Genomic DNA, 14,808 nt, shown 5'->3' with positions numbered 1-14,808 from the left:
TGGTATTTGGGGGGGTGTAATATGATTATAAGATAATTTTCACATTTGCCGGACTTGTAATTTAGTCAGTTTTGTTGATTCTTCAAAGAACCTTAGAAAAACTTGAATTTTCAATGACAGATCAAAAGATGCAGCTTTGATCTCTCAGTGATCACAAATGCACTCTCTCAGTCACTTCACAGTTTACAGAACTACTTTTTTTATAACCTCGAATTATGATTATGCCTTGCAGTAGTTAAAACCATGGTGTTAGATATTCTAATTGCTGTTGCTTGCTTCATTTTTTTAAGAAGTACTAGAACATACATAATTTTACTGATATTAAAGTTACTTTATTATTTTCAGACAGTTCATCTTGTATTACAAAAATCCTTATAGGTCAGCTCGAACTCCAAACCCTGGTCCTTTGGGTGGTTCGGTCAGAGAAGTAAGGCCACCAGCTGGCTCACAAGAAAAACGTCCACTCCTGAAAAATGAAAGCAGTTTTACTCATTGCTGGTATTGTTATAACCTCAGATACTGTTTAATCACTGGATAGAAGACAGTTACAAATCTGACTTAAGGCTGAAGGCACTGTTTTGTTTTTTTCTTTTATTCTTCCTATTCATCCTCAAAAGTGTGTCATGCTACTCTTAAATAAAAAGGATTCCAAATTCAGGTAGTGACAAACAGTTTCAGAACTGAAATGCAAGAGAGGACCACTAGTTTTGTTTTTATTTATTTATAGGTTGACCAAATTGATGTTGATCTCTGTAGTACCAAAAGCAGTATCCAATTGTACCAGTCATATTTTTATTAAAGATGCTTCCCTGTGTTTGGAAACTGTTTTACGATTGTTGTTCTTGTATTCAAAAAAATCATTATAGAAACAATAGGAATATGTGGCACACTCAAGTCAAATTAATTCCTCTGTTCACACAAGCATATGTGTAGTTAGGCCAAGAAAGAATAATGGGAAAGAATATATAAGAAAAGCTCATAAATAATAACCCTTTCGCAAACTTGCAATCTTTCTGGCTTTTATCAGAAATTAAAAAAAAAAACACACCCACACAACAACACAGGTATTTGTTGATTTATTGGATCTAGACCAAAAAAATCCAACAGGTGATAACCATTCCCCTATTAGGTCCTAAGCCAAATCAGAATAGACATTTTCACATTTTATGCTCCTCTAGCCAGTCAGCAAGAACATAAAAAATTCTCTTCTCAGTTCTTTCCAATTCTTTTTGGCTTTGAATATGTAAAAAGCCACTGAATGCATGCCATTCTGTTCAGCAAATTAATTAATGCTTTTTAGCTGAAGGTTATGAACTCAGATCACTGGAACAGGAATTTAGTTTCTGTAAAGGATTAGCCTTCAAATAGTTGGCCATTATTATGCAAATATAGCATACCTTGGGCCAGGTTTGGGAACTTTGCCAGCTTTTAGCTCATCAATAATGTCTTCAATATCTTTAGGTGTCAAATCTTCCTGAGGAAAAAAAAAAAAAAAATAATGATCATTGACAAAAACAGAAAGAGTCAGCAATTATACTAATTGCAGCATTCAAAATTAATCAGACAGTGGCTCTCTTAGGTGTGTTCCTAGCATAGGTAATTTTGATCCTGTCCATCAATACACCTACTGGTTCAAAGAGTTAGGAAAGTTAAAAAGCCTTCTGTTGTTTTAATGTTACATTTTTTATTTCACATATAGTTGCAGAAATTATGTTACAACTAAATGTTGATGTGGGTCATCTATAACATGGGTTTGTGTTTTCAGCTTCCTTGGTATATTAGTGAGCTGCGTCTCTGCTTACCCACAATACCCATGCCATGGCACATACTGCAAAATGGTGTCAGCTGAGACAAAAAAAAATTGTGGGTACACCTCAAGAGAACAGTTCTTAAAAAAATTAATCAGACTGTGGTAACAAAATAAAATACTTTTACATTTTTGTTTTAAAAAAGTTGGATTCAGTCAATATATAAATTCCTTTGGCCTGAGGGCATCCAAGTGAGCCAGAATTCAGAAGTCTAAAAGTTCAAAAATGGTGTTAAACCAGTCCATACTTTCCAACAGACTGCTTTAAAAGTGCTTTTAAAAGCTTATCAAATACCTATTTAAAATTTTCAGATTTATGGGCAGACCACTATCACAAAAATCCATCACTCGACTTGTATAAATCAAGACAGTAACTGAAAGGAAAAATACACAATACACTGTGATGCAGATGAAGCGTTCTAGGAAGATGCCAAGACACTAGAAGATGCTCTAGGTTATAAGTTGTCACTGCCAAGAGGAATTTGAAGTAAATAACCAAAACTTTAGAATCTGAAACAAGTGAAAATACAGGTAACCCAGCAAACTAGTTTAATCTTTTAAAAGGGAGTGTAATACTTACGTAGTAATTGTCATTTATTTGTACCATTGGTGCATTTACACAAGCTCCTAAACATTCCACTTCTATCAGGGTGAAGAGTTTATCAGGTGTTGTTTCCCCAACTTTTATACCTAAACCAATAAAGAATATAAGGTTCAGCAATGGTTACTGAACAAGATTAATAAAGCATGAGTCTAAGTACTCCATAGGTTTCTCATTATTTGTATTTTGGCCTTAAAAACATTTGCATAGTTAAATCCTCTTAAATGAGTCCAAAATGTTTCCATTAAACAAAAGATCCTAACAGACTGTGAAGTGGGTATTCGGATACGTTTTTGAGACCTCATTTACAGGTTTACAGGCATGATTTATCAAAAAATGACCATGAAATGACAGTTCTAAGAAACAGAACAGCTCTACTCAGGAACATTTTTAGTAATCAATACAATAGAATGGAAAAATAGGCAAAATGTAGCTTTCATGTGCCAATATGAAATGCATTAATATACAGTGTTGAGACCAAATACGCAAGTTAACCAAGATCCAAGCACTAACGTTGTTAGCGACAAATTCATAAACACCTTCCAGATTTTTACACAAAGGCTTATTTCTTGAACAACTCTGTACACATACTTAGCTGCCGTGATGCATAATTGGTCTAGTGATACAGATACAGACCTTGCCCAGAGGGCAGGTTAGCCAAAATAACACCTCAGAGGTCTGATCTTGACAAAATTCTGTATGGAAGGAATAATGCTGAAAAGCAGTTTTCCTCCATAATTATTGGGGGGGGGAGCAGAATTAATAAAAGTCTAAGGCCTGGGTAAGAGCTACACAGTTATCCCTAATGCTTTGACTTCTCAAGCTAAGAATTTCAGTTAAAATTCTGCTGTCTTTGCAGAAACAAACCAAGACAAATTTCATCTAAATAGGCCTATTCCAGACAACAGAATATATGAAATGCAAGATAATAAGCCGCTAATCTGCAGCTCTTATCACAGTGGTTCTTAGGAAATGTTAGCCCAGCTTGCTGCTTGATAGAAGGGGAAGAGTTGTTAGTTGCTGATCTTATCCCCTCTTCCCTTCATAACCACCCAACAAGGAGGAAAAAAACCAAACAAACAACCCATACGCAAAACCCATGGGTTCTCCTTACATCTCATATGATGCAGCACTCTGAATTGACCTCATGAAGTTCAACAAGGCCAAGTGCAAGATCCTGGGTCGGGGCAATCCCCAACATGGATACAGGCTGGGCAATGAGTAGATCGAGAGCAACCCTGCAGAGAAGGACCTGGGGGTATCAGTGGATGAAAAACTGAGTATAAGCCAGCAATGTGCACTCGCAGTCCAGAAAGCCAATTGCATCTTAGGCCACATGAAAAGACACATGTCCAGCAGGTGGAGGGAGGTGATTCTGCCCCTGTACTCTGTTCTCATGAGACCCCACCTGGACACCCCGTGTCTAGCTCTGGAGTCCCCAGCGTATGAAGGACACGGGCCTGTTGGAGCAGGTCCAGAGGAGGGCCACGAAGATGATCAGGGGGCTGGAGTGCCTTCCCTCTAAGGACAGGCTGACAGAGTTGGGGTTGTTCAGCTTGGAGAAGAGAAGGCTTTGGGAGACCTTACAGCAGCCATCCAGTACTTAAAGGGGGCCTACAGGAAAGATGGGGAGGGACTCTTTATCAGGAGTGTAGTGATAGGATGAGGGGTAACGGTTTTAACCTGGAAGAGGGTAGATTTAAACTAGATATTAAGAAGAAATTCTTTACTGTGAGGGTGGTAAGACACTGGGACAGGTCACCCAGAAAAGCTGTGGATGCCCCATCCCTGGAGGCGTTCAAGGCCAGGCTGGATGGGGCTTTGAGCAGCCTGGTCTAGCGGAAGCTATTCCTGCCCAAGGCATGGGGGCTGGAACTACATGATCTTTAGTGTTCCTTCCAACCCAAACAATTCTATGATTCTCTCATCTTACTTCAATAAAAAACCCCTTACAAACAACTTTCATATAGCATATACGTTAAAAAAATATCTTATTTTGCATATAAAAAAGTGCCATAGCATTCAGAGTCCTCTTCTACATATGGGATAGGGCTTATTTTCTCAGTCCAAGTGTCATATTACAGTAATGCATTTCCTGGTGAATTGCCTTTAAAACCACCTTAAGACCACTAAATCGCACTCTAGATGATGGCCTTTTCTGCTCTACTGTACTGAAATCTTTAAAAATAAAGAATAAATGCCAGATCTGAAATTTGAAGTATTTTGTGCCTATTCTCCAATGATTTCACTCTTTATTGTCAATACTATCGCTCTATCCCCATCATATGAAAATTTTACTTTGGTATCATTAAACAAAAGTAAAAACAATTACAAAAAGTGTATTACAAATTTGTGTCATACCAAGTTTCTTCTTAATGGCTTCTAAAATACTATCAGAGTCTCGCAGCATGCAAGGTGTGGTAGTGCAGACCTGAATGTGGTATTTCCCAACAGGTTTGCGATTATACATTGTATAGAAGGTTGCTACTTCATACACTCTCATGGGAGGCATTTCTAAAATTTCAGCAACCTGTAACAAGGGGAACACAGACACTACATTGAATTCCCACAGAACATGAGTAAAGGCATTTAACAAACCATTTCAATAAAGTCACCTGTCCTTTGTCTGCAGTAACAAATAAGAGGGAGGGGATGGGTATCAAAGCACAGCTGTATTCAAGTACCAAGAAAAGACACCTGGGTTACTCTGCTCGAGCACAAACTCCACTAAGCCATGGATTAGCACAGCAAGGAGCTCAAGTCAATTCCCTCCAGCATCTAGCATCATACATAAGCTAGATGCAAGGCATCAGCCGTGTTCCAGCATTCACTGTCAGCCCCAACTCATGCTGCAGTTCTGCTTTTTTGCTGTATGAGTGAACTTGTACACATCTGCCCACACCATCCCACCTAAGCCTTTTGCTAAGGGAATACTTACAGGCTGGTACTACGCTCACCTAATTTAGATACAGCAGGTCTGTCTCAGGTTCTTTGACACACCAGAGCTGGCCTTACAAACACCACTGCTACATCTGCAGATTGGCGTCACAGATAATAAATAGGGAGTGAAGCACAATCTCCATGGAGCCAGTTCTCGTATAAGAGTCCCTGACCTCATTAACCTGGAAGCCTGGCAAACTGCTCAAGTTGAGAACTCACTGTTGTCAAAAGCGTAACTGTTTTATGTTCCAGTCTCTATAGCAGGCAAATAACAAACCACGGAAAATATTTGATCACTTAAAAATCTTAAGATCTTTTTAAACATAGTATCAATCCAAAACGTTGAGTAAATAAACAAAAATACTTTTCTCATTCAGTATTAATGGCGATTTGAGGGTTTATGCTACACAGTAAAAACAGTAGCAAAAAAAATGTCTTTCTCTAAATGTGCACTTAAGTCCTTCAGTGATTTCTCTAACACTCGAAATCCTCACTTAGCATATCTTGATTGAATTTAAAACTTTTCACGTTAAAACTGATGATATGCCAGATTGTAACACAAAATATGATAGATTTATTCATATGAATATAAACCTGAATTTTTTTTTTCTTGGTATTTGATTACTGTCAGGCAACCTATCACTTTGAAGCGGTGTACTTGCTTGCTTATTTTGAAACAATTTTAATAAATCATTTGGTAAGTCTTCACTTGCTGTGAGGAGTTATAAAACGCTCTTGAGACACAGTACGCTAATGCTGCTTTCCAGAAGTCTTTACAGGCTGAGAGATTAAGTACAATCTTGGCAATGTGTGTAGTGCCACTAATCTGAGAGGAAAAAAAACCCACGGTCATTATCTTTTGCTTTCCCCAAATTCAGCAGCAAAGAAAACATTTCAAGTTTCTGTTTCTACTTCCAGGATGATTCTGGGAAAAGAGCCTACCAAATTAAGGCTCATGTAATTTCTGTTTTGTTCTGTCTGTAGTTTCTAGCAATGGACTAACCTTTATGTAAACAACAGAGCCCACAGTTCCCTGGGTTAGTTTTCCCTTTTATTTTTTAAAATACAGTCTCACAGGTAATTCCCACAATTCTGTGCCACATGTACACTTTGATACATAAATGCTAATATTCTAATAAGATATTTAAAGAAAACAGTACAATTATGCTTGAAAGATAATTAAGTACTAAATACCTTGTTCATAGCCGATATGGGCAACCATCCATGCTGTCTTTGAGCCAAATCTAGTACTGCCATGACAGCTGCAGACTTGTGTCCCCCTGGGTAGTTGTTTATGATTGCTTCTATTCGCTTTTTAAAGGAAGAGAGGGGGGAAAAAAAAAAAATAAGTACCAATCTAAAGACAAAGTCTGTGTGTGTAACTTTTTTTGGCTGCATACCTTTTGGTTTTCAGGTGTGAACTCAAATGGAGTATCTGGATTATTTTCAGGACTATCTCTGTGCTTCAGGAAAAGAAAACAAAAACATGTAAAAATAGGGTTGTCAGGAAATTATTCAGGATAAATTTACTGTTGTAAAATATCTTCTCATTAGACAGTTGCAGTTGAATTGCTTGAATAAAACCGATATATTCCAGATAAAAATTTCATAGTACTCAAGCACAAATGATAAAATATCTCTGGGGAAGTTGGCAATTATTTCATCACTCTTTAAAATGACAACTTATTCCTGTTATTTCCTATTCAGAAAATTATTTCTTGAGGAATATGGTGTTGTTATCAAAATACATATTTTTAAACACTGTTAATACAGTTTGGTAATTATGTTCAAACACATCACAAGTAGATTAAGAGTCCTCTAGTTAATACCTTAATAAACAGCAAGGGACTAAAACAACAGCCTTTCTTTGTTTTTTCTTTTCCCATGAGACATTAACTATAAAAACTTCAAAATTCATCAAGAAGCTTGTTATATAACAACTAAAATGTATGCACAGTCAAACACATGTTACTAACCCATTTTAACATATTATTTTGATTTGCAATAGATTTCAACATTTTAACTTTAGATGCAATTCTGAATCGGGGTGGAAGAAGAATAATTTTGAATTAATATTTCCAAAATAAGGTATTCTATAATATTATTTTTAAGGTCGTCTTCTAGGGAAACATCAAATTGAAATTAGTTCTTGTTTTCAGAAAATAGAAATTTTGAACTCTTCAAGAAAGTGACATTTTTCTATAATAAAATCTTGATTCTGACGAAAATACTTATCCAGAGGCAAAACTTCCTGCACAAAATTTTCAGTTATCTCTAAGCAGCTCATTGTGGTATCCTTGAAATACTCATAGTTAAGTTTAATTCCAAACTTTATACAGTTTTCAAATTGAGAAAATGTTAAATGAAACGGATAGTTTGAGGAAGAATTCAAGCAATACTTGAGGCATGATGTTAAAAGTAATCCACAACCAGCTAATAATAAAAGCTTTAAAAGTATATTTAGGAAAAAGAAACCCACTCCATTGACTTTCACTTAATAATAACTTTCTCAAGTAACCTAGGGTGATTTTGCAGTTTCCATACTGCATTATTAAGCAGTGAAGGACTTAATCTTACCACTCCAAGATACCTACATACTGGAAGATTGTCATCAGTGCAGAACTTAAAATACGTGTGGTCCATAGCTATTTCTGGATTTAGAAATTCTAACATGGAAATATTGAAAGGCCAAATACTTAATTTCAATTACATCTGTTGGTCTAGCAAGAGATTCCTTTTGCTTATCCTGTACATATCCTGGAGCAGACAATACTACTGGCACCATCAGTTTGAGAGCACATACCCCTACCGCATTTCCAAGTCAAATATAAAAGTACAGTCAATATGTACTTCTTCACCAAGGATGACTTTCTCCTAATAACAGAAATTACAGAAAGATAAAATATTTGTGTTCAAAGGGCCTTGGTTATTAAGTATGAATTTATTGCTTATTGTATGGTCTACAAGATAACATAAAACAGCTTTTAGGGACACAATTGCCACTATTTTAGACCGGCCCTTCCAGATAAAGGATTTGACTCCTCATATGTAGTACTGGTGAGGGTTTTCTGCCAATTTTAATGAAAGTTCTTAAAAAGAGGCTGATGGAGGAAAAACTGACAAGAAATACTGTGCAACTTTAGGGTTTTTTTTCCCCTTACAGACCTGTTCTGTCTTAGCTGCACAGATCAAATTCATGATTCATGATATGTATTTCCAGAACTAAACTTTTCCTTCTCAAATCTGCATGCCTGTTTTATTTCAGGTTGCTATTTTGCCTTCCACAGCTATTTGATAGTTACAATTGTAGTTTATTTCCATTGCTTTTGCAAATAAGTACATTTAATTAAAATCTCCCTCTTTGTCTAGAACAGCTGTTCGTTTCAGTGTACCATCTCTAGATGGATATCCTTAGATACCCTACATGTGAAGAAGAATAATAAAGATTTTCTATCTGAAGCTAGTTTTCCACACAGTCAATTCTGTGCAGCAAGACTCCACGATACATTGTAAAGGCTACAGCACAGGTGAACACCATGTAAGATCATGTCATCTTTTTTGTTTTCCATTTTCCTAAATGGGCTTCATCTAATTCTGTGCTGTGGAGAGTTTGATAGTTTTCATCAAGAGCTTACAGAGTTCTAGGCCTACTGAGTTCTTAGGAATTTGCCAATCACATCTTCCCTAGTATTCCATTTGTCTGACAATGCACCAGTTATCTGAAACTTAAATAAGCTGATTTGCTCCTAAATTATATTGGTGCATTTCTGCCTTTTTTTAGGATACAGATGATGCAGAAGAAGATCAGAATTAAGGACACAGCGTTGGAAGGAATACTATGTTAAATCACAGAGTGGTTGAGGTTGGAAGGGACCCCTGGAGGTCACCTGGGCCAAACTCCATTGCTCAAGCAGAGCCACCCAGAGTTGGTTGCCCAGGACCATGTCCAGATGGCTTCTTCTGAATATCTCCAAGGTGGGAGGCTCCACGTCTCTGGGCAGGCTGTGCATGGTCACCCTCACAGTGAAAAAGTGTCCCCTGATGTTGTCTGAGGCCATTCGCTCTGGTCCTGTCACTGGGCACCACTGAAAAGAGCCTGGCTCCATCCTCTTTGCACCCTCCCTTCACGTACTTATAGACATTGATAAGATCCCCCTTCCTCCAACCTTCTCTAACAGTCCCAGCTCTCTCAGCCTTTCCTCATATGAGAGATGCTCATAACAAGAAACAAATATACTATGGCTTTCTCCATACACAAACTAAGTACAAACAATTATGTCTGTACAGACTACAGCAATTTGTTGAAAAGCAAGGTGAGACTCTACCCAGACATTTTTTCTGATTCCCTTCTCATGCCCTGCAATTTCCTTAAGTCTTACACAATATGTTTTCATTCCATGCATAGATTGACTGTATCACATTTGTATTGCAGGATTCAGACTAACCTACTTAAAGGTGTGAACAACTGCACTGTGAAGGCCTACCCAGGCCACACTGTCCCCACAGATGATGGTACTCTCCCGTGGAAGGTACCAAGGCTGCTGAATGTTCATCTGACATTCATTTTGCTACACCAACCTGGGCCATTTTGTTATTCTTTTTTCAGTGATCTAGTCACCTGTCTTCCTTGACACAGAGAATTATTAAAGAATGCCGAAGAATTACAATATAATAACTAGAATAATTTAGCTTTCATGCATACAGCAAAAAAAGTTGGCCTGAAACTTGACCTATGCCCTGTGGTAAACACCAGTCCAAAACACTGTAAACCAAAATGAGAGAACTGTGTGGTATGTAGGAGAAAAGATGTTTAGGGCAACAACCTGTTAAGAGTCCATATCAAATCAGCAATGAAATTTATTACTTTTCCTCCAAAGGGAAAGTACCCTGCATTGACTATTCCAGCAGAACTCAAGATCTAAACCTCTCTTAATTTAAGAATGGTGGAAGTACTCTCAGATCCAAGTATCTCACTGATCATCTTCACAAGTAACTAAAACTATAATATAGCAATTATCTAACCTTCTGTACTAACCTCCTGTGCAGCCCTATGACAAAGCCCACATCAAGGCGGTTAATGTGTTAAGGAAACTCCAGTCCATGTTTTGAAAACTACAAAGTAAAAGATTAAAGTTTTAGCTTGCTAAGGAGGCTACAGACAAGTAAAAGTCAAAGATAGAGAAGACATGCTTAAAGACAGAAAGGTAACTATTGTAAATAAAAGTATCTTTGAAATGAGGTCTTCCCTAGCCATCAGAAATATGATAGATTTGGAGCAGCTCTCTTAGGTTATTACAGGCAAACAATCTACCTACTTTTAAACTTGGTATACTCTTTCTGGAATTGAGATCTAGCTGCCTGTGATGGCACCAGACTGAGTTTAATGATTAAGAAAGTCCCTTCTTGGCTATTTCAGAATAAAAAGGAGTTTCAGTAGAAGCTTTGTTATTTCTGTATGTTTCTGATAACATGCAAGGAAAAAACTTGCATGAAAAAAGTTTGCAAAGGGGTAAAAGGGCATGCAAATCAGCACTGTATTTTAATACTAGCTTTTAAGACAACTAGGTTCCCTGCCCGTCTGTTCCTTGCTGTTACAAAACAAGCATACTGAATGCATCTCCCTTCCTCACACAGATATCATATATGGAAAGTGCAACAAGAAGCACCAACATGCTTTGCAAAATAAAATAAAAAAAAAAAGACACTGCTGCGTAAACTGACATATAAGGAGGACCACCACAACAGGTTAGAGTTACTCCCAGGCAAGCCTACTATTCCTCCACAAGCAGGTTTAAACAACCATCAACACTTCATCTGCTTGTAATATTCCAGAAAACTAAGGCTTTTTTTTAACGTTGGGTTTTTTCCCCCCCTACAGAAATCGGGGGTGGGGGGGAATAGTCCCCTTCTCTGATTGCATACAAACACCTAGTGTTGATTAAAATAATGCCTTCAGCTCAACTCAGCAGGAGTTCCCCTTGAAATGTGCTATGTTAAGTAACTTCTGAAATTTGCTGTCAAGGATTTTAGTTGCAGTTAGAGCAAACAATCAGACATGCACACAATGACATCCAACTATCTTCTTCCCATAGCCTTTTACTTCATAGAACAACAAATATTACCTATTAAAAAAAACAAACAAACCAACCCCCCCCCCCCTAAAACAAACCCCCACACAAACAATTTCCTATGCTCTTCTAGCAAAAATTCTGTTGTGGAATAAGAATGAAAGGAGTGAATGATGCTATTAAATAAAACAGCTGGATATCACAAGTAGCTAACTAAACCACACAACTTTACTTTCCTACCTCCCTTTCTCTATTTTAAGGCTCCTCCCTCCAGCAAATAGTTACACAGTTACATAAAACTTGAAAAATGCCTGCAGAATTTACAAAGCTGTCTAGCTTCATATGCTAGGCACCAACATCCATTAGGGTGCCAAAGACACCTTTTATCTGCCTTCACCAATCTCAAACTACACTTGAAGTTTCCTAAGTTGTCAGCCTACGCTGTTTCTTCTATTCCTTGAACACCAGCTCTCACTCCATAAATCATCAGTGACTGCTCAGGTTTCTGGAAAAGTATACAAAGCATGTACTGTAATCCCATTAACTTCATCTTATGAGAAAAGCTGTAGAGACAGCTGCAGAAAGGCAACAACAACAACAAAAATCTGTTAAAAAATTCTGAGCACCTGCTTTCAACAAAATGGTCAATTCTCTAGTAAAGTGTTGATTTCCACCAGATGTTGTAGAGACGCCAAGTTGTTCAGCTGTTGAACTGCAGACTAGATAAAGCTCTGGACAGAGCAGAATGGGACAGGATACACCTCTCAGATGCTTCAGGTTCTCTTTGGAGGTAGGCAGGCAGCATGCGTGCTTCACACATTTAAATTTGAGGACTTTTTTTTTTTTGCAATCACCATTACTATTTATACATATTATGATAATGTCCGGTGGTCTCAATTATGAATCATTATGCAACATGCTATATGACATACAATACGAACAAGAACTGCACTTTTCAACTGCTTGTGAACAGGGCTAGACCTGGACCTAAAGGTAGTTCTGCTGCAAATTTTAGAAATCAAGAAATTGGGTCTGCAAAAAGTTTTATGAGCTTCAATTACAAACTCAATTAACTTCAGTTAAAACAGGAAACAAAAACTGTTTTAAGATGAAACGAGTATAAACAAAGTCTTATCTGTAATCACACACAAATGCTGCTAATATCACCGTTGCTATTAATAAACAGGAGTTTTCACTATATAGTTTTAAGAAATACAAGGCCAAAAACTAAAATAAAACCTTTTGATACTCCCATCACAACTCTAATAAAAAGTTCTGCTGAAAAAATGCTTCTTTGTAAATTCCAGCAGGCTTCTATAGCAAGTTCTGCCCATCAGAAGCTTTTAGGCAGATTAAAAAAGTATATGCCAAACTCTTCTTATACATCCCCCTTCCACTAAGGTACAAAATTACTTACCACAAATAAGGCTCCTCCACTGGCATTGCGCACTGCTGTTCTATGTAAGTATCGGATTTGTCTTATCTAAAAAAAAAAAGTAGATAGTATTAACAGTTAATAATTTCCATAGTGCTAGAGACTGCTTTCAGAACCAGCTTGATTTCTATTCTAATTGTAAGCCATTAATTTTACTGTCATCAATAACAATTTAAATTAAGTCAAGAAAATAATATTAAGGGCTCTCCTATGCTATTAGGAAATCAAATCTCTTAACTCACCTTGACCATTTCAGACAATGTAGAAATTAAAGGATTTAACCGCAAACAGGTAATACTCTGCCACAGCTTAATTTAAATGCCTTGAATACTAATTATCACTCATTTCATGAAGAATTTTGGAATTTGTTACTTTATATCATGTCCTTTAAAAAACTTGCAGAAACTACTATTATTGAGGTTCTTCTCTAGTAAGCATTTACATGCTTCTTCAGCTTTTATCTAACTGAACAGTGAGATTGGGCATAAAAGAACAAAGTTAAGAACACGAAATATCAACAGGACACAAGAGCCATATACAAGTTGTGTTCAGCTATTCTCTGTAGTGTCTGTCTGGATCTGTCATGCCAAAACAGATCAGAACTGCTAGATTCTGGCCAGTATTACTAAAATCATCTGATTATATTATCTTGTCATAAGCAAACATTCTATAAAAAATTAAGTTTATATAATTTTAATATTAATTTTTACATTGAACTCTAGACCAGTTTTGAGAATTCTTGAAGTAACAGAAATATAACATATTAAAAAAATAAAATGGCCCCCTTAACTACTTAATTTCTGTTACTGTATAAAATTTGTGGGATTTCAAGTGGATCAGCATCAAACTAGCAAAAGTACAGGCATAAGGTCAGGGAACTACACTCCCTGCTCTTCTGTAAGAGCAACCTAATCAGCTCCATCTTTTCAGCAGCAGATCATGTAGTTTCACCTGCAGTGTACTTTCACACGATGCCTGCAGTCTTTCCCTGTCATATGATCAGTCCTTCCAGGAAGCACTGGATTTACTATGCAGTTATGTGCATTACATAGTATGCACCCATTTCCTCTTTGCTCTCCACTTCCAGCTCATCTGAAAGCAGCAGCCAGGAAAGCAATTCATCTGCCATTCTGTGTCATAAGCCAAAATCAACTCTGGGATACATGGATAACTCTGTGGACTGCAGATCCTTCATGAGTGCCACCTCTTCCAGGAGACTCTCAGCCTATCATCTTTATCAACTGACATGAAGCACATCAAATAAACTGCACTGGCATGCCAATTTGAGTGCTCTCTGTGAACCAGACAACATGAAAATTCAGACAAAAGACTAAAAAGTGTAAATACAGCATGCAAATGCAACTGAAATTCCACAGACAATGGTGAAAGGAGCACATGAATGGGGATTTGATGCTCTGGTATAAATCCTATTAAATGCTAATTAAATATAGCACATATGCAGTTTTATCTCTGAAGGGACCACCACCACATTGTAAGCTTCAGGTTTCTAACTGTAAGAGGCAGTCTCCTACCAAAAGCAGCACTTCAGATGAAAACCCTTTACCAAAAGATAGCATGCTGTTTCCACGAACCAAACCCTGTAAATTTCAGACTTTAAGAAGAAAGAGGACAAGACCCCGGTTTTTTGCACTGCCCTAAAGGACCTCAATTAGTTTCAAGAGTTGACTCAGGATTAAAAAACAAACCAAGGGGCTTCCTTCCCCATGGTTAGCCTTACATATATGGGTAAGTCGGAAACATACTTTTCCACTTGGGACGCTTCCCAATAACCTATAACAAGCACCGAGCAATTACTGCTGGAGCCTTTTTCACTCGATGCAGGCAGTGCTACTCTAGCGCCGCTCAGGTAACTCCGGTAGGCCCCGAGGCCGAGGGAGACACCCGCCACCGACGCCTTTTCCACCACTGTACCGGCCTTTCCTTCCCCGAGGCCCTA

General features: G+C 37.5%; 1 protein-coding gene across 1 annotated transcript in view; it reads right to left on the bottom strand.

The window, feature by feature from the left end:
* Positions 1-307: 307 nt before the first annotated feature.
* Positions 308-14,808, bottom strand: part of NDUFV2 (NADH dehydrogenase (ubiquinone) flavoprotein 2, 24kDa) — a 15,470-nt gene continuing 969 nt past the window's right edge. The window contains exons 2-10 of the mRNA XM_009879985.1: positions 14,590-14,805; positions 13,110-13,159; positions 12,834-12,894; positions 6,749-6,811; positions 6,543-6,659; positions 4,770-4,938; positions 2,388-2,497; positions 1,398-1,474; positions 308-466 (exon numbers count right to left, since the gene is read on the bottom strand). Coding sequence (XP_009878287.1) covers positions 373-466; positions 1,398-1,474; positions 2,388-2,497; positions 4,770-4,938; positions 6,543-6,659; positions 6,749-6,811; positions 12,834-12,894; positions 13,110-13,159; positions 14,590-14,805 — 957 coding nt within the window. The 3' untranslated portion in view covers positions 308-372. The remainder of the gene's footprint in view (positions 467-1,397; positions 1,475-2,387; positions 2,498-4,769; positions 4,939-6,542; positions 6,660-6,748; positions 6,812-12,833; positions 12,895-13,109; positions 13,160-14,589; positions 14,806-14,808) is intronic.

The sequence above is a fragment of the Charadrius vociferus genome, unplaced genomic scaffold (assembly GCF_000708025.1).
Source record: "Charadrius vociferus isolate BGI_N301 unplaced genomic scaffold, ASM70802v2 scaffold202, whole genome shotgun sequence".
Lineage (NCBI taxonomy): Eukaryota > Metazoa > Chordata > Aves > Charadriiformes > Charadriidae > Charadrius > Charadrius vociferus.
This window is presented reverse-complemented; position numbering and strand designations above follow the sequence as displayed.